The sequence below is a fragment of the Lactuca saligna genome, chromosome 4 (assembly GCF_052625555.1).
Source record: "Lactuca saligna cultivar CGN05327 chromosome 4, ASM5262555v1, whole genome shotgun sequence".
In the NCBI taxonomy this organism is placed as follows: domain Eukaryota; kingdom Viridiplantae; phylum Streptophyta; class Magnoliopsida; order Asterales; family Asteraceae; genus Lactuca; species Lactuca saligna.
This window is the reverse complement of record NC_136420.1, coordinates 57,642,891-57,662,199: the sequence shown is the minus strand read 5'-3', so window position 1 is coordinate 57,662,199 and position 19,309 is coordinate 57,642,891. Positions and strand designations below refer to the sequence as shown.

Genomic DNA, 19,309 nt, shown 5'->3' with positions numbered 1-19,309 from the left:
CCCAGGTGTAGTCCGGGTTCATCTCATAGTTAAAACTGAAGGGTAAATTACATCAATCGTCCCTCGTGCAAGTGTCAGAAGGAACGTTCGGTCCTTATTTTCAAAAATTAACTCAAACCATCCCTCATTTGGTTAAATGTTGCAAGTTTCATCCATCTGTACATAAAACGACCATTTTGCTCTTATTTATTTCTTTTTGATTTATTTTTCTGTTTGTTTGTAATTATTAATTATTTATTGATTTATTTATTTAAAAAAACTTTTAAAAAGAAATGAGGCCCTAATCAAATGATCATAACACGTCCCCTCTTTCTTCTTCAACACCTCTTATCCACCATCACCACCCACAGTGGCGACTCCGACGACACCTTCGGCCGACTTCAATACTCATGCGACATCTCCTGCCGACTCAACCAAGCTACCCCTCCCATTTCTCTAATTTCCTTTCTTCTTCTTTGAATTCGATTGGTCATCTCCACCTCTTTCCTTCTCTCTCTCTCTCTCACTCTCTCTCATACACACACAGATTACTCTCTTTCTTTCCTCCCCTCCTCCCCCCTCTCTCTCTCTCTCTCTCTCTCTCTCTCTCTCTTCACTATCCTCTGTCTAATCTTCGACACCTCCACTTATCATTGTTAGCAACTCCTATAACCACCATCGATCATCATTTAAATCTAAAAAAAAATGAACCCTAAACTTGTAAATCGGAGAAGAGGAAGATTTAAATCAGAGAAGCTAGCTCAGATCGAACCCAAATCTTCTCTATCGACGACAGAGATGGAGAGGGGATCCCATTCCATGTGGTGTTTGAGATGGTTTTCAAGGCTTGATTTCGTGGAATTTCTACATGGTTTTGGTGAAGGTGAGGTTCATAAATGTTATTGGTATTTAGCATCAGGTTTGATTGTTAGGTGGTGGCACTTGAAGGCAAGGATTTTCAAGGGTGGTGGCAGCAACAATTGCTATTTTCGGTGATGTAGAGGTTAGAAACAAGTGGTGTAAAAGTTGGGTTCCATGGGCGATCTGTCAGGGAAGTGGTTCATGGTGAAGGCGGTGTTTGGGAAAAAAATGGTTGATAGTTCTGTGAATAGGGGAGTCTACAGGAAGGAAAAAAAACGATCGGATTTTGACTTTAAGGGGTGTGCTCCGGTGGTGGTTGGTTGGAAGTGGTGGATCAATGGTTTTTAAGAGTTAACAGAAGCAGGGGGAAGAGAGATAAGTAAAAGGAAAGCGGGGGTAGGGTGGTAGGGATGTTGGGTTTTTTTCTTTTATTTTTTAAATTAATAATAATTATTATAACATTTAAATTAATTGGAAATGAAATACAAAAAGGCATAATAGTCATTTTATGACTTGTAAGGGATGAAGTTTGCAAATTTTAACCATAAACCTACGAGGGATGAAGCATGCAATTTTTAACCAAATGAGGGATGGTCCGAGTTAATTTTTGATATAGGGACTAAACGTGTTATCTGGCACCTACACGAGGGACGATTGGTGTAATTCACCTAAAATTGAATAAAACTTCAATGGAAGGGGTAGAAGAAGCTTATAACGTGATGGAGAAGAAAACGTTGATGAAATGAATAAAAAGCACATCTTAATTGTTTTATCGTAGCGTTACATGGAATGTTCTAATACAACTCAAAATTCCGTTAAGGCCTTAATAACATGAAAAACTTCATAATTAACGGTGTGACTTGATAACTAAGTAGTCACCTTAATAATAGAGAAATTTTGGCTCCCCATAATAAAACGGCAACAATTGCTAATTGTTTAAGAAAAAAGTTACTTATGAGGAAACTAAAATAAAAAGTTGTACGGTAGAAAATGCACCATTTTTCAGAAAATGGTTGCATTAACTTTAGCAAAATAATTCAAATGAAAATTAAAGTTTACGATCATTATCATTAGGTTAGTACAAACTTTCATCTTTTTAAGTTGATAAAACTGAAACATCAATGATACGATTGAATAAACCGCTAATATACAATATTGGTTGTATTTCCCTTTAGATATATACCAACAGACTTGTTTTATCAACTTACAAACTTCCATTTAGTTTAGTTTACATATGAATATTGATCATCATGTATAAAGCCTGATCCTTGAGCTGATTTGTTGGCGACATATGTGACAGCGACTCAACCTTGATCCACATTCTCTACAAGCCTATCGCAATCATGCACATTATTAAATTACATAATGACAAATCAATCTATGAAACAACTCTGGCAACCCATCAATTAGTGCTTAATTTGCGACTCACAGTTTCACCATGTGGAGATATAAAAGTAAAAAAGAACACTACAACTCACCATGTGTCCACATCCAAAGGCCATATCCTTATCGTTTGTGAGACAGATTGGGCATGTCTTCACCAAAATCAGAATAAAAGAAAGAAGTCAAGGTTAATTTGGGATATAATATATCAATGTAACTAATGTAGTAATATAGAGTGAAATTAAATGGTATAACCTTGTTATCATCATCTTGTTGTGTAGGCAATGTGCTGTTCATATGAGGAACATGAGTGCTGCCTCTTGGACGTGGAGGTGGTCGTGGAGATATTCTCGTTGTGTTCCCAGTCACTCGTCTTATTTGATCCATGCAAATTAACAAGAAAACAATGTTGTGCAAAAAATTAAGTGTTCAATTTGGTTGTATTTAATCATCATGTTTATATTTTGTGTCATATTCTTGTAGATTGAATTATCATGTCTAGACATACCCAAGTAAGCCAAGTTCAGTTACTGCCATATATTGTATGGGAATTTCCATAAGGGCAGCAAGTGCGAAAGCTGCTTCTTTATGAGATGGACTTATATCTTTGGACATGATACCCGTAAAATTAACAAACTGTAGATAAGAAGGACAAATAGATATGAGTTTGTCTTTTGAGGTCAAATCGACTAAATTCATCTTCAAAGTTGATAATAGTTTTTGGAACTTTTTAGAAAACCCTAAACATTATATATACCTGAAAGTTATCAAATCCACGAGTAGGAAGCTTGTCATCAAACTTTCTCATGTCGTCCCAAGGACCATCTCCAACACCAACAAGAATGATCACCAGAGGATACAAACTGATCAAAAAGTGTAACTATCAATTTAAAATCTAATTATACTTCAGCAACTAGAAACACATTTCAAACTGAAAGTGTGAAATGAATTAAAAAAGTATGGATGAATGCAATTTGAGTTTTAGCTGACAAAACTATGAGGAATTGGATTATCAGAGTACCTTGCTTCAACAATTGCACTAATTGTTTTCTGCTCCTGTAAACTGAGTTCTCCATCACTTGTATTAACACTTCTTGTAACCTTTATTCAAGAAGAATTTATATCACTATATTGTATTTTACTAGAAGGAATGTTTAAATTAAAACTGACCTGTCCATCTGCTATGATAACGAGAATATGGAATTGGCCTCCACTTTTCTCTACTATATTTATGGCAGCATTCACAACGGGTGCATAAGATGTTGGCCCTTTAAACAAAATAACGTTTTATGACTTATGAGCTTTAAATCCATATAAGTTATAAGTTATAACTACTCTTTTTGACCTCAGATATCAAAGTATTTATAAAAAAAATATTTACCAGCCAACTGTACATTTTCCACCACCCTCTTGTAGCATGTTAAGACTTCTTCAAATCCATGACAAGGGGAACCATCTTCATGAAAGTTAAACACTTCTTGATCATGTGTTGTTGCTAGGAAAAAGAGAGAGAGATTGTTTAGATGATTAGTGAAGATTTTGAAAACGTGATGTTTTGATTTTGCGTGTAATTAAACTTACAGTCTCCAAACCCAAAACAAGGAATCAAGTTGTCATCATCAAAAGGAGCAAGTGTCTCTCCAATGATGGATATGGCCTTCTCGTAGGGATTAGGAGAATCAGTGATGGCATGAAGGCTGCGATTATTGAATGAAACTCTACCTATCATTAAAAAAAAATCTAGCTTTAGGTTACATAAATAATCATACACATTCACATCTATGGCTCTTATTTTTAGTTAACTTTACTCTTTGACCCATTATAAATAAAATTGAGAGTATTAACAACCTGTCCATTCATTACTCTTAGTGAAATCTATTCCAAGGATAAGATTAGAAGACTCTAATCCAGATGCTCTTAATGCGTCTGTAACCTGCATAATGAAATCAATGGCCATTGTATATACATTTACTGAGTTTTTGTAAAAGAGGACATTAGTAACCTAATAGTTGACCAAATTAAACAATCTGATATAATTAATTAAGGAGAAGGAACCTGTTCTAGTGAAGAATAGTTGTCTGGGATGTATGCATACTTGTTCTTGTCACTTTTTCTAGATTTTGTAGAAATGGAAGTAGAACGTTTCATTTTAAGAAAGGATGATTGTCGTTGAGATAAGGAGCTGTTTCTTGGTGCTGATGATGGCGATGGTGTTTTTCTTGCTGTAACAAGAACACGAACGCGAGTTAGAAGATTTCCCATAATTTATTTCTTTTTCTGTAATTTCACATTTTCAGTCACCTCTGTCCATGGTCTTTTTATTAATGATTCTTTGGTTACTTTCTCTGTAGTTTCACAAAATCCATGCTCATATCTTTTGCCTTCAAGTTAATCCTTATGTGGCTTTACTTGCTCATTTATCGCTTTAACTTTTCTTTTCATGGGAGAATATTCTTAAATTATTGTCGTGGTTGATACATGTTTGTTAGCGTATGGACTCAGGAAGCATATATTCATATTCTGCTTACACTTTGAAGCATTGCATATATAGAAATTTCCACTATGTTTCCTAGATGATGATGATGCCTTTTTGTTGTAATTAGACCATGGATGACATGCATACCATGATCAATCCATAAAATGTTTCGCTAGTTAATAGTAATTCCAAAAAAGATTAGTCAAAAAAATTATTAGATCATGCCATCATGGTATCCGAGATGATGGTTATCCGACACCAACATATTTTTGTAATCAATTTTTTCTTAGTTTTTGCTTTTAATGAGAATTTTAAATTTATGCTTGCAGTTTGAGTTTATTAATCCTATATGTACAAAAGGTTAATTTTGACAAAAAAAACAATAGGAAAAATGTAAAAATGTTATTTTCAATTGAACAAACTAATGCAAAAGGTTATTTCTGTAATATATCAGGACACTAATTACTAATACCAGCCCAAATGCCCAATAAACAACAAATAACAAAAGGGGTGTTTGGTAACAATTTCACTTCAGGTCCCTGAACTTAGAAAACATTTTTATTTTGAACCTAAAAATTTGGCAAAAGCCAAAGTCTGAGTCGAGAGAGAAAGGGAAGGTTGTGCAAAAATGGGGGAGCATGTGGAAGCAGACAACGCAGAAGCCATCATCACAAGGATCGAACACAAGTCTCGCAAGATCGAGAGTTTACTCAAACAGTTAGTGCACTACAACCCTAATTTTCATAACAAATTTCAACTTTCCCCAATTTATCAAAGCCCTAATAGTCGATTGATCGTGATCGATTAGGTACAAGCCAGTAGAAGCCCTCAAAACTGCTCTGGAAGGATCTCCCCCCAAGACGAGAGATGAACGATGCAAGGTTTGTTCTACCGAAAATCCATGAGAGAAAACTGAAATTTGTAATCTGTAATCATTCATTAGCCGATTATCGTCGATTTGAGTTCTAAATTGTTTATGTAGTCTGCAAATTGGATTGTGGTGCATAGAGCGTTAATGGCGATAAAAGATGTGGATTTAATGTTCACCTCTTTGGATCCCGAGTACTACGATATTCTCATGAAGTTAGTACCTGGTTTCTTCATCTCCTCCATTCTCTGTTTTTCATTTCATGCTCTTTGATTCTGAATCTGAGCTCGTGTTTGTATAATTCAACAGGTACCTGTATAGAGGATTGTCAACCGGCGATCGGCCCACCTGTGACCAATGCCTACGGATTCATGAAAAGCTTACACACAAAGCTGGTCTTGGATGCATTCTTCGTGCACTTAGTGATACTGTAAATACTGTTTGATTTTTACAATGCCAATCATCATCATAAACCAAGCTTATTGTCTAAGAATAAATCATGTTTTTTGTTCTTGTTTCCATTTCTCTCCTACTCATCATATTTCACAAGAAAATATGCATCTTGTTATTTTGAAAATATGCTTCTGTGTAAAATTGTCCAGTTCGTTGTTTCTTGTTTTCTGTCAGTTTACAGTTTTTGGATTATAATGGAATTCAAATTCATATGATTATGTAACCAAACTGGGAATTCATCCATCGGAATTGAATTCCGATTCCAAGAAATCTCCTGTAATCACCGAACCAAATGCCCCATGATTTAGAGCCTTTCCAATCAGAGTTTTTTCAAAACCTGAAAATATTGCATTTATGATTCACCCCATAAAATGGTTTTTTATGATATAGATTTTATTAACGATTATTTTGGTTTTATGCATTTAACCTCTTTTGTTCAATAATTTTTCATTTTACTCATCTAATTATATTCAAGCTTCAAATCTTTCTTATTATTAACTAATTAATTTATTTCATTTTAATCTATAATATCTGAAATTAGATTCGTAAAGGTTATATCACATTTTTAATGTTTTTTACTTTATAACTAAGTGTATGACTATTATCTTCTTCAGAAAAAATGACCTGAAATAGTTATCTTTTTTTTGCCCGTATTATAACATACTCTTTTCGTTAGATGTTATTGTTAGGTAATATATTTTTTTCCTTAAAAAATAATGTACGTTTAAGAGTGACAAATTTGATGAGAAAATTTAACAAAACAAAATTAAAATGATATACTAAATTAATTAATTAATTAAAGAAAATGCTTTTAGGAATTGTCAAGGATTACAGAAAGTTTATGATAATAGAATTTTGTTAAACAAAATTAATGAAAAAAAAAAAAAAAAGGTTATTTGAATGATCAATCTAAGAAATCAGACACCTAAAATATTTATTAAAAAAAAAAACGATAATTAGTGTTAAAATTGATTGCCATCTCATGTAATTAACCCATATACATAAGTTTATCAGCCGATACTATAAATAATATCAGCTAAAATACTAATTTTTATAGTATTTTAGTAATCAAATTTAAAATTGTTAAAAAAAAACAATTGAAATTTGCTTTACTCTTTTACATTTAGAATAAACTTTGAAATACATGTAACATGTTACAATTTCCAATAGCAACTTCATCATGTATACAGAATACCCATGAAAAAAACATGTTTAAAAAGTAAGTTGCTAGAATCAATGAAATTTATTTATGACTACATATACGGGTTAGGTAAACCATAGTAACCTTGAGCTGCAACTGGTGGGTAGTACATAGGACCTGCCATCAATGCTGTCGTTTCATCAACCCTGTAAACACAACACAAATCACTTTTAAAATTAATTCTTATTAGGACATTCTACTTTTAAACCTAATCTAGCAAAATTTTCAAAGAATATAATTTATAATTTTTTTTATGGAAAGTACATTGCTATTTCTTGAATACAAGATGTTTCAAATCAAGAAACTTACATAGACTGCTGACCACCAGTTTCCTGCATCATCTGAGTGTATATGTACTCATCAACTCTCTGCTTTGCCAACGCAACCTATTTCACATCAACTTCTTAAACTCATTCCAATCAAATTTTTATTACAAATTAATTTACTTTGATAACTAAGAGTTGCAATTTTTTTAAACGAATCACCAACCTGCTGAGCACTACCACCCAAGTGAATCTGTCTATGTTTGTTTTCCCCTTTCCCACCATGAACCTACAAGACACAAGACATCACATAAATCAAAATTTAAAAAAAAAAAAAAAAAAAAAAAAAATTTGATTTTTTTGTCTCCTTTCAGTAACGATTAACATGTAACAAAAACAACAGGAACAAAACCTTGATAGTTGCTCCTGACTCTGTTCTGATCCGAGATATGTTTGAACCACATCTCCCAATTAATCCACCAATAAATGTCTCAGAAATCATCATCTCCAGAGTTACATATTCAGCTGAAAAGGTAAATAATAAATTCAGCTTATTGTTTTGTTAGCCACTAGAAATGAAATGGATGCAATTATATAACCTGAAGACGGGTCCACATATTGCTGAGTTGGCCGATGAGTGAAGCCAAGATTATAAGTTGGACTAATGGAGATTATTTGCTTAGGTGGATTATCCCTAAAATAAAAATTAATTAATTATAACTAAATCCAAATCCACTCGATAAAAAAGAATTCCTCATAAACCCAAACCTCAACTGGCATCCAATCTCCACCAAAGCCCTCAACACTGCAGGAACATCTCCAGATATCTACATTTTCCATAATAAAATAACAAAAAAAAATAAATAAATAACAATTTTAATAAAATCGCATAAAATATATTACAAAAATGAGTCTTGTAGTGACTACCTGAACTACTCGATCAGATTCATGAGCAGATGCACATAATGGCAACTGATTTTGAGCAAGTACAGTAACTGTAGCACCAGAGGAGTTTCTTAGTTGACCAATGTTTTGACCGGATACTCCAATCAACCCGCCAGCTTGGCACCCAGAAATTAACAGTCTTATAGTATTTGCTGCCACGTGTCCTGTTGCAATTTTCAATCCTTCAACATTTTGATCATCCTGCAATGAATAGTCATTACATCAGTAGAAAACAGGTATGAAAAGGTAAAACAGGAACTAAAAGGACTGAAAAAAGAAAAAGATGAAACACCCACATGCAAAACTATAAGGAGGATTTAGAAGCTAAAGAAAGTGACATCACATGAGACAAAATTTCAAGGTTATTAACACATAAACATGCTTGCATAAATAAAGAAACATACTCTCCTATATTTAGCATTTCTAACATGATTTAAACGAGATCAAATGGTCAAGTATTATATGAAAGATGGATAATCTACAAAAATGTCATTTTTCTAGAAACAGGAACTTGCAACAATGTTTCTATTTTGGTACACAGTGAGAGGGGGGGGGGGGGGGGGGGGGGGGGGGGGGGTAGGATAAAAGGGAAGGGATGGGAAGGAGGGGGAGGGAAGGGGTAGGATGGGGATTTGAGAAGGGAGGAGGGGAATGGAAGGAGGAAAGGAACTGTTATTTTTACCTTTGACCTCCAATTTGGCTATAATCCCACCAAGTTTTCTCTGATCTACATCTGTTCTATCAAAAAGGGCCAATATTAAGAAAGTATTTATTAGATGGTAAAAAAGACAAAATGTACTAATAAAAGAAAAGGATTTCCCTATAGTAATGACCCATTGATTCACAGATATTCATAGATAAATGGAATTTGTGCATCGTATATTTGCACATATTCTGACATCAAACTTAATAAAGAATCAAACTCTCACCAGAAATTAACTGGTTTCTCAATAGATGACAAATGCTAGGTTTTGATTAAATAAAGGTACTAACAAAAAGGTATTATATTACTTATACTATTTACAAAGCAAACGTTGAATAAAGCTTTAAAACTCAAGATTAAATATCACATCACCATGAGAACCAAACTGCCAATTTTGTGGAGAGCATTTTCTGCATCGGTAAAAGCATCTTCATTGTCTTTAGAGCTTATGATGATAACACGCTCCTCGTGTCTCTGTAATTTATGAAAAAAATAATAAATAATATAAACATATGTAGGCATGATATAAACCAAATGTGAAGAAGTATCTCTGGAGGTAATATTCTGTCAAAAAGCAAATATCTATCTTCCTAATAAGATAGCCAAACTTTGGTTTCCCTTTAACACAAGATTCTAACTTGTGTAAATGACTCATGGCCTTCTAGCATAAAGATTAAAACCACATTCTATAAGCAATAAACATAGTTATCTGCAGAATGCAAACTTAAAGCTAAACGATCACATCTCCACATCCACTCTATAATACTTGTTGTTCAACTAGTCTTAAGAATATAGACCGATTATTACTTCATCATACATCATGTGTGCTTTTTATCTCTGTTCTCAAGTAGTATTCCCCCAAATACATAGTTGTTTTATACATAATACATTAGTTCTCCATTGAATAGTTTATGTTGTTCATATAGTTCTGTAGTTTTATTTTTTAAACACTTCAAATTTAAAGCTAAACAACTTTTTTAGACACTAATCTTAACACCAAATATAGATAAATAAGTATACACAACCTATCCACCTTTTAGTGGTTCTACCCAAATTATAACCTAAACATATCCCATAGATAACTTAATTCACGAGGAAGTTGACTAATTTCAGATTAAGTATGTGCATATACATTACACAGCACAACATATGGGCATATGCAGCAATTTAACTAACCGCGATGGCGTCTGCGATCTTGATAGTGGCCTTAGTTTCCTCTCGGATTTTCTGAATACGGTGTCCTCCTCTACCAATTACCTTCCCAATCTGTTTCGATGGCAACAATATCCTGAACAAAATATCCTGCCCTAACACTGCCCGACGCTTTATTGGCTGCAATTCCGCGCAATTTAACGATCCCTCAAACTCCTCCTCGCGGTAACGCTTCGTTGATGGAGGAGCAACCGCCGATGAGGGAGGCCGTGGTGCGCGGGTTCCGCCTTCTTCGTGTACCATTGTTAAAAGCAAAGAGCTGTTTATTTTGGTTGCTGTCGCTGAGACTTTTTTTATGAGGGGCATCTAATATTATGCTCAATATGACTATTAAGCCCTCATATTATTATATTTTTGTCAAATTGAGTACTAACCATTATAAATGAATGATTTAATAAAAATAATCAACTTATTTCAAATTTGAAAATATGATTATTCTCTTCAGAATTAGGTCATTCTGAATGAAGTAGTGATGTTCATTCTGGAGTTGGCGGGGTTGGTAGAGTTTGGATTCCAAAACGTGTAGTCATACATTATGGATTGACATAGTTAATTACGGAAGATCATGGTTAAACCTATATATGTTGGGCTAACATTTTGGATTGTGTTCATTTCATACACACATTACGGACGCATAATTAGGAGTTTGTGTTTGCAATTGTGGTTGTGGTTATTGAAGAGATGTTTTGAGAATGAATCATAGGTACTAGTAACACATTAGAATTAGTAAGAATATAAGGGGATTTGGTCTTAAGGGATTTTAGAGGAGGAATCATTTACACATGGTTTTAAATTTTTGTGTGATTTCTTCAATTTACCATGATTTTCAATTTTACAATTGGATTTTTTATGCAATTATGTCTTTGATTGGAAGGTTTATTTGATTTATTTTTACATACTTTTTTATGGTGTTCTATGCTCGATGTGGGCTAACTTTTTTATGCTTAATGTAGATGTGATATTTGGTGATGAAGGCAAAACATGATAGTCGGTAACATGGGAGGGGAAGAGAGTGGCGTTGGTTTTCTTAAAATGAGTGGCTTTGAGTTAGATATTTTAATGGTAATTAATAATCCAATATAAATTTTGTGAGAGGAAAATATTGCAATTTCGATCATAAAAATAAGATTAGGGTTTTGTTGGTTTTTGTGGATTTGCTAAAGGAATGTGGTGGTGATGATAATGGTGATGGTGATAACGGTAGTTCATGGTGGTCGATGGTGATTGGTGGAGGTTGATGGAGTAGTGACAGGTTTAAGATTAAGGGTGGGATATACACGTGAAGGGGTAACATCTTGATCGCTTGAGGTATTCTTATTTTATTTATATAATTTAAAATGTTGGGTTTAGGTCGCTAGGACATGGGGGAGGCACTAACACAAAGTGGCATATCTGGAATGTTTGTGGGTTCTAAATTGATTCCCATGGCATGGCAACATGTTGGCCACGATATGGTGACCATCTGATGAGAAAATCCTAATTTTTTAGTATTAAAAGCAAAGTATAAGCTAGACTTTGTTTACCCTCAACCTCCATCACTCTCAAACCTCAGGACCCTAACCCTAATTCCTTTTGGTGAACTTTGAGTTCATATTGGTGACTCTTAAGCTCTCTTTGGTGTTTTGGTGCATTTTGAAGGAAAGTGGAGGAAGATTTGAGTTCATATTGGTGACTATATATGTCGTGCATTGACACCATATACTAGAAAACATCAAATGTTACTTTCAAGTGTCACAAGATCCATTTGACTACTTCCCAATGAGCTTTCCCCCGATCGCCTCGAGCCAGCAAAGAAGTACCAACATGTTTGGATTGATCACGATAGAACAACCATAAGACTTTCTCAATATAGTGAGAAATTTATAACCATTATGCTCTTCTATCACTCTGAATCTCCATCCTTGTGATCTTCTTTTCAACTCCTAAATCATTCATCACAAGATCATTCTCTATAAGCTGCTTCAAGTCTTCTTTCTCGACATCAGCATCACTATACACTTCTTCATTGGGTTGTTCAAGGGATTCCCCATGTCTATGTTGTTCAATGTCGCCCTGTTGTTCCATATTTATCACACAACTATGTAGGTTTTCTGTTTCAAACTCCACCTTTTGGCTAGCACCTTGATCGTTCCTCATAACACTTGTACCACCTCCTCTTTGGTTACACATAACAGATTCAAAGGTCACATCTCTACTAATAACAAATTTTGGATTCGTTCCTTCTTTTGTTTATCACAGATGATGACATTTCCCTCTAGATGCATATCCCATAAATATACACTTCATTTCTCATAGCTTCGGTTTACCATCATCCACACAAGCGTAAGCAGGGCATCTAAACATTCGTAAACCAGAATTTTCAGAGGGTTTCCCATACCATGCCACTTGATGAGTCTTTGATATGGGCATATTTAGTCATATAATTTCATGCATTATCTTAATACTTTATGTTGATTTTATCTCATTTAATGAGCAAAAAGTGTTTAATTAGTTTATAATTTCATTTTTCAGCAACAATGACATTCTCGGATGGAAAAGGAAGCGGATTTAGCAATTGGAAGCTTGGATCTTGGATTTTGAAGAAAGACGGATGTTGCTAGATAGCTTGACCCCTTGTTAGTATTTTGTCCATATCTCATGAACTGTAACTCCGAATGATGATATTCAAAATGTTCTGAAAACTAGACACAATTTCGGACGACTTTCGTGTTTTGAAAAAATGTTGATTACAAACGGACTCGATGATTTGGGCCTCAACTCGATGAGTTGGTCAGAAGTTTTGCGATTCTTGACGCTGACTTGTCGTACACGGGATTTTAACTGATGGACTCATCGACTAGGTCACTGGACTCGCCGAGTCGCCCATGTTTTTAGAATATATCTATATATATATATATATATATATATATATATATATATATATATATATATATATATATATAACGCTTCTCATTCGAACCTTAACTAATGGGGGAAGCTATGGACGATTTTTAGAGTCCAGAAGGGTTCTTAGAAGTTGTGGTTTTCGAGATTTCAACTTAGATTCCAATTTTGAGAAGATCAAAAGCAATTTAGGTTTACTCTTTACTTAATCTTTTGTTTAAACTATGTTTGTGTCAATTGATTTCTTTTTTGAGCTACTTTCTGTTGTAATCATGAGCTAAAAACTCGTATCTTCTGTTTAGGGTAGATGAATTAATAACTATGATTTGATTTTGTGGTTGGATTAATTGAATTTGGTGAGTTTTGTTTGGTTAAGCTTGTTAAAGAACCTTATGTGTTAACAATAACTATTTTTTGTTAATTAACCAGTAATTAAGTTGCATGTGATGGGTTTTGGCCATAAGAACTTCCTATGTGCTCATACAAACCCTAATGCTTGGATCTAGGTTTCTCTATTGTACATGCAATCCATCCAAGACTATAAACCCTAGATCTAGTATATGATAACCAATATAAAATATGAATTAGGGTTTAGATCATACCTTGATTGTTATGTAGCAATAACAATCTCAAATCCTTCTTGTATTGACTTTAGAAAGCTTAGAGTCACAAATGTCACTCCTCTAATGGCTTACAAATACTAAGAGCAAGAGGATGAAGAAGAGAAGAGAAGGAGGCTGCCCAAAACATGTGAAAACCCTAGAGAACAAGTTCCCCACGTTTTTGGGGCTTAAGGGTTCCTTAAATAGTGAGTCTCTTAGGGTTATCTAACAAGGAAACCCTAATTTGGATGCTTAGGCCCTAAGCAACCCATGAACCCCTTTCTTAAAGGCCTTTGGACGATTTCTAATGGGTTTCCCCATAGAATTCGTCCACCCCTTTAATAAGGTGTCCATTAGCCCAAAATTCAACTATCACACAATTGATAGTTCTAGTCCCTCAAGTTTAATTAATGTCTTTTAGCCACAAACTTAATTCTTATTAATTCTTGACTAATATTAATTAAACACTATGATTTCTCCTTTAATATATTATTCTCATAATATATTAATAAATCATATTTAATCCTTTCTCTCCATAATTCATCCTATCAAGTTGCTTTGGTGAAGGCAACCCAAAAGGACCACACACCATCGGGTCAAGTACATAGCAAAATAGTTATGAACTTAGACACTAATCCAACAGCATGAACGTCTCCTGCTTGCTAATCTCATTAGATTTATGTGAAAACATTGTTATATGTCTAGGAATAGCGAACGTGAAACTAGGGTTAACTAGAAAATAGGTAAGTTAATGTGTGAGCTAGTGTAACGAACCATCAACAAGGAGTTAATTGAATTAGCATATTTGATTATCTTACTACAAGTCTTACTTAACCCGAATCAATAAACTAGGAAATCTATTAGTTTAATCAATTGGCCACTTCTTGAATTGATATGTTTTCTAAGGATTAGTAATAGCGAAAGTGAACCTAATCAAACTAATCGGTAGGCAATGTCAATTAATCCATTGCACTTGTCATAAAATCAACCATATGAATAAATGATTCGAACCTAAACAGAAGTCTCCTCTATTATGGAATTTAGTTGATTTTTATTTGCTTTAGCTGTTAGTTGCTTAGTTTGAGTGTTAGTTAAGTATTTAAGTTTCTAGTCTTGTAAAACTAGAGAAAACCCTTTTTTTTTTTTTTTACTTTTTTATTTAGATAATATTAGCATTTATTTTAATTTTTTACCATTCCCTATGTTCGATACCCTACTTTGCTTAAACTATATTACTAATCGATAGGTACAATGCCTATTGTGTGTCAAATTTACATTAGAAAAGTAGGAATAAAACTAGTTGGTTTTACACACATCAGTCTTATAATCAATTGCAGTTGATGGAGATATACTCACCATATACCAAGCAGTGTTGATTGCTTCCTCTTAGAATCGCTCCGATAAATCAACAGACAATCGCATGCACTGAGCATGCTTCACCAGTGTTTGGTTCATCTGTCATGCCACTCCACTTTGTAGTGGTGTTAGTTGTAAGGTGTGATGCCTCGTTGTACCATCTGTTTTGTAGAAGTTGCCAAACAAAGCCTTACAACACTCTAACCCATTTTCTGTTCTGATTGACCTGACATGGTTATTGGTTTGTTTCTCAACCATGGTCTTCCACTCCTTGAACCGCCCAAACACTTCATCTTCGTTCTTTGTCTTTAGAAAGTACACATAGGGCTTCCTTAAGTAATCATCGATAAAAGTCACAAACTATTGACATCCACCATGATTCTTCATAGGAAAGGGATCCCATAGATCTGAATGAACACACTCGACCCTTATTTGAGTGTTAAACCAAACTGAACTTCACCCTGCGTTGTATCTCTTGAATACAAGCTTCATTAGGTTTAGCATTTCCAGTTGCATCTCCATCAAACAACCCCTTCTTGCTCACGTGTCCCAACTTATGATGCCACAAATTTCTTTCATCATCATACTGATCCAAGGATTGGGATACACTCACCGCTCCCTTAACCAAACAACCTTCCATGACTTTATTTTTATTATTATATTTTTAACAAACCGGGACAAGAAAAGTCCGTTAAAAATTCATAACTTCTTCATCCAATATCCGTTTTCGTCTGTCGTTTTACCGTTGTACTACTATTGACGAGACCTTAGATTCTCGTTTAGGTTACGTCGGCTAAAAATCACTCGATCTTTATTTCGAGTTTTTAGTTGTCTATTGTTATTCCGAAATTTAGAAAAATCATAACTTCCTCATATGAAGTCAGATTTTGACGCTCTTTTTATGAAAATTCTCGGTTTAACAAGTACTACGATTTTCATTTAGATCACTAAGGCTAAAAAGTAGTTTATCAAAAACTCACTTTTTACGCTAAATAGTGTTTGCCGATTTTGTCGCGGATATTCGATTGGTCATAACTTCTTCGTTATAACTCGAATTTCGATGAGGTTTTCGCCTAAATTTTTCTAACGAGATTATTTACAACTTTAAATAATAAAATTTTACTTATTTCAAATTTTATATTTTCGTTAAATTTCAATATTTAACATTTGATTGGAATCTCATAAGATTTTCAATATTTTCAAGTGATTCTAAACACAGTTTTACTTCATTTTGTAGTAAAAACTATCTGTTAGAACTCAACGCTCAATATCATATAATATTTCATAATATTATTCATCTTTAAACTACAAAATACGATAACTAAACGTGTATGTTACAAATATCTCCTCCTTTTGAGGATTTCGTCCCCGAAATTACAGCGATTAAAACAAATAGGGATATTTCGCTCTCATCTCATTCTTATTTTCCCAAATATAATTTGGGCCACGATGGTGTTTCCACTTGACAAGCACCAACCCCACTTCTTTATTATGTAGATTAGTCATTCTTTCGTTTACGATCTCTTTAAGCTCTTCTACATATGTTAACTTATTATCCAGTTTCACCTCGGATAGCAGGACCGTTTCATCATATATGCTTAAACATTTACGCAGATAACTCACATGAAACACATCATGAATACCTGTCAAATCTCAGGCAATTCCAAACGGTATGCCTGTTTACCAATTCTCTAGATGATTTTGAAAGGACCAACAAATCTACGACTTAGTTTTCCTTTCGTCCCAAATCGCATAATGCCTTTCCATGGGGATATCTTTAGCATTACAAAATCACCCACCTGGAATTCTATGGGTCATCTTCTCTTTTCTGCGTAGGACTTCTGTCGATCCTGGGCCACTTTCATTCTTTCTTGTACGATTTGAATCTTGTCGGTGATGTCTTGAATCATTTTAGGGCCTGCAAGGATTTTATATCCTATATCTCACCAACATAATGGCGTACGACATTTACGCCCATATAATGCTTCATATGGTGGCATTTTGATAGAAGCGTGGTAACTGTTAATATATGAAAATTCGACAAGAAGTAAGTACTTATCCCAGTTACGGCCGAATTCCAAGACACATGCACGAAACATATCTTTTAATACTTGGATCGTTCTCTCTGTCTGGCCGTCTGTCTGGGGATGATAAGTTGTACTGAGAGCAACTCTAGACCCAATTCATGTTGCATACTCTCCCAAAAATAAGAAGTGAAGCGAGTATCACGATCGAAAATGATCTTTAGTGGCACACCATGTCTTGCAACAATTTCATCCAAGTATACTTGTGCGTATTTCTCCATTAGAGTCATTTCACGCTTGGCGAGAAAATATGCACTCTTAGTTAGGCGGTCGGCAATTACCCAAATGCTATCATGTTGTCTAGCAGTCTTTGACAATTTGGTGATAAAATCCATGGACAGGTCTTCGCATTTCCACACAAGAACACTAAGACTTTATGGAGTTCTGTAAGGCTTTTGGTGCTCTGCTTTGACTTGTAAGCATACTAGACATTCCTTCACATATCTTCCAATGTCTCTCTTTAATCCAGGCCACCAATAATCAGCCCGTACATCATAATACATTTTACTTGTACTAGGATGTATTGACAATATAGATTTATGGGCTTCATCCAAAATCTTCTGTCTTAATCCACCAATCTTTGGAATCCATAGTCGATTCTTAAATACCTTCAATCCTCGTAGATCATCAAGTAAAACATCAGTATAATGTATAATCCCTTCTTTCTTCACATTTTCTGGCTTTAAGGCATCTACTTGCCATTTCTCTAATTCATCAAGAATAGTGAACTTTATTGTAGTGTGAGTAATAGTATAACACATACTATTACGATAAACCTTTTTGCTAAGTGTATCGGCAACTACATTGGCATTTCCAGGATGATACATGATTTCATAGTCATAGTCTTTGATCAGTTCCATTGCTCGTTGTTGTCTCATATTCAAAGTTTGCTGACTGAATATGTACTTGAGACTTTTGTGATCGGTAAAAAATTTGGCATTCTGAACCAAAAAGATAATGCATCCAAAGTTTTAGGGCAAATACCACTGCAGTGAGTTCAAGATCATGGGTGGGATAATTCTTTTCATAATCTTTCAGTTGTCTTGAGGCATAGACTATCACTTTACCACGTTGCATCAACACACAACCGATTCCCAACCTTGAAGCATCGCTATATACGGAGAAATCATTATCACCTTCTGGGAGTGATAAGATTGGAGCACGGGTCAAAAGATCTTTTAAAGTTGAGAAGGCTTTTTCTTAGGCTTCACTCCATTCGAACTTCACTTCCTCCTATGTAAGAATCGTGAGAGGTACAATTATACGTGAGAAATCTTTAATGAACCTCCAATAATATCCAACGATACCTAAGAAACTACAGATTTTAGAAGCATTACGAGGCGCTTCCCAATTCTAAATGGCTTCAATTTTGGTAGGATCTACGAATATACCTTCACCAGAAATCACATGGCCAAGAAATTGAACTTGGCGAAGCCAAAATTCACATTTCGAGAATTTAGCATATAATTTCTCCTTTCGAAGAAGTTGTAATACTTCACGAATATGAATGGCATGATCAGCTTCAGACTTAGAATATATTAGAATATCATCAATGAATACAATGACATATTTATCAATCATTGGACGGCATACGCGATTCATCATATCCATGAATACAGTAGGAGCATTTGTCAAACCGAATGACATGACAATGAATTCATAATGCCCATATCGAGTACAAAAAGCAGTCTTTGGTACATCCTGCTCGTGTACTTTCAACTGATGATAGCCAGATCTCAAATCAATCTTCGAGAAATAGCTAACACCTTGAAGTTGATCAAACAAATCGTCGATGCGAGGTAGTGGGTACTTGTTTTTTATAGTTACCTTATTTAGCTCACGGTAATCAATACATATTCGCATCGATATGTCATTCTTCTTGAAAAATAACACTGGAGCACCCCAAGGAGAGGTACTCGGTCAAATGAAGCCTTTGTCAAGTAATTCCTACAGCTGGATCATCATTTCTTTCATCTCATCTGGCGTAAGACGATAAGGAGTCTTTGCAATCAGAGCCGCACCAGGTACAAGGTCAATTCG

At 34.6% G+C, this 19,309-nt stretch overlaps 3 protein-coding genes across 5 annotated transcripts; 1 reads left to right on the top strand and 2 right to left on the bottom strand.

The window, feature by feature from the left end:
* Positions 1-1,876: 1,876 nt before the first annotated feature.
* LOC145041926 (E3 ubiquitin-protein ligase RGLG4-like) lies at positions 1,877-4,642 on the bottom strand. 2 transcript variants are annotated; one of them, XM_078990178.1, is made up of 12 exons: positions 4,525-4,642; positions 4,279-4,445; positions 4,072-4,156; positions 3,805-3,945; positions 3,605-3,718; positions 3,394-3,491; positions 3,245-3,324; positions 2,981-3,086; positions 2,732-2,859; positions 2,479-2,596; positions 2,319-2,375; positions 1,877-2,172 (listed from the first exon to the last, which is right to left on the bottom strand). In XM_078990178.1, the coding sequence occupies exons 1-12, from the start codon at positions 4,532-4,534 to the stop codon at positions 2,089-2,091; spliced, it is 1,188 nt and encodes a 395-aa protein (XP_078846304.1). In that variant the 5' UTR covers positions 4,535-4,642; the 3' UTR covers positions 1,877-2,088. The 2 variants fall into 2 exon arrangements, with proteins under 2 accessions (XP_078846304.1, XP_078846303.1); XM_078990177.1 differs by lacking the exon at positions 4,525-4,642 and having other exon boundaries at positions 4,279-4,518.
* A 605-nt stretch (positions 4,643-5,247) lies between these two features.
* LOC145041928 (actin-related protein 2/3 complex subunit 5A) lies at positions 5,248-6,088 on the top strand. Its single transcript, XM_078990179.1, has 4 exons — positions 5,248-5,416; positions 5,508-5,580; positions 5,682-5,782; positions 5,877-6,088. The coding sequence occupies exons 1-4, from the start codon at positions 5,328-5,330 to the stop codon at positions 6,010-6,012; spliced, it is 399 nt and encodes a 132-aa protein (XP_078846305.1). The 5' UTR covers positions 5,248-5,327; the 3' UTR covers positions 6,013-6,088.
* Positions 6,089-7,114: 1,026 nt separating this feature from the next.
* Positions 7,115-10,622, bottom strand: LOC145041925 (flowering locus K homology domain-like). Of its 2 annotated transcripts, XM_078990175.1 has the most exons (9): positions 10,309-10,622; positions 9,505-9,606; positions 8,412-8,630; positions 8,253-8,311; positions 8,084-8,178; positions 7,897-8,009; positions 7,711-7,773; positions 7,531-7,607; positions 7,115-7,367 (listed from the first exon to the last, which is right to left on the bottom strand). In XM_078990175.1, the coding sequence occupies exons 1-9, from the start codon at positions 10,585-10,587 to the stop codon at positions 7,274-7,276; spliced, it is 1,101 nt and encodes a 366-aa protein (XP_078846301.1). In that variant the 5' UTR covers positions 10,588-10,622; the 3' UTR covers positions 7,115-7,273. The 2 variants fall into 2 exon arrangements, with proteins under 2 accessions (XP_078846301.1, XP_078846302.1); XM_078990176.1 differs by lacking the exon at positions 7,115-7,367 and having other exon boundaries at positions 7,531-7,621.
* Between the last annotated feature and the right edge of the window lie 8,687 nt (positions 10,623-19,309).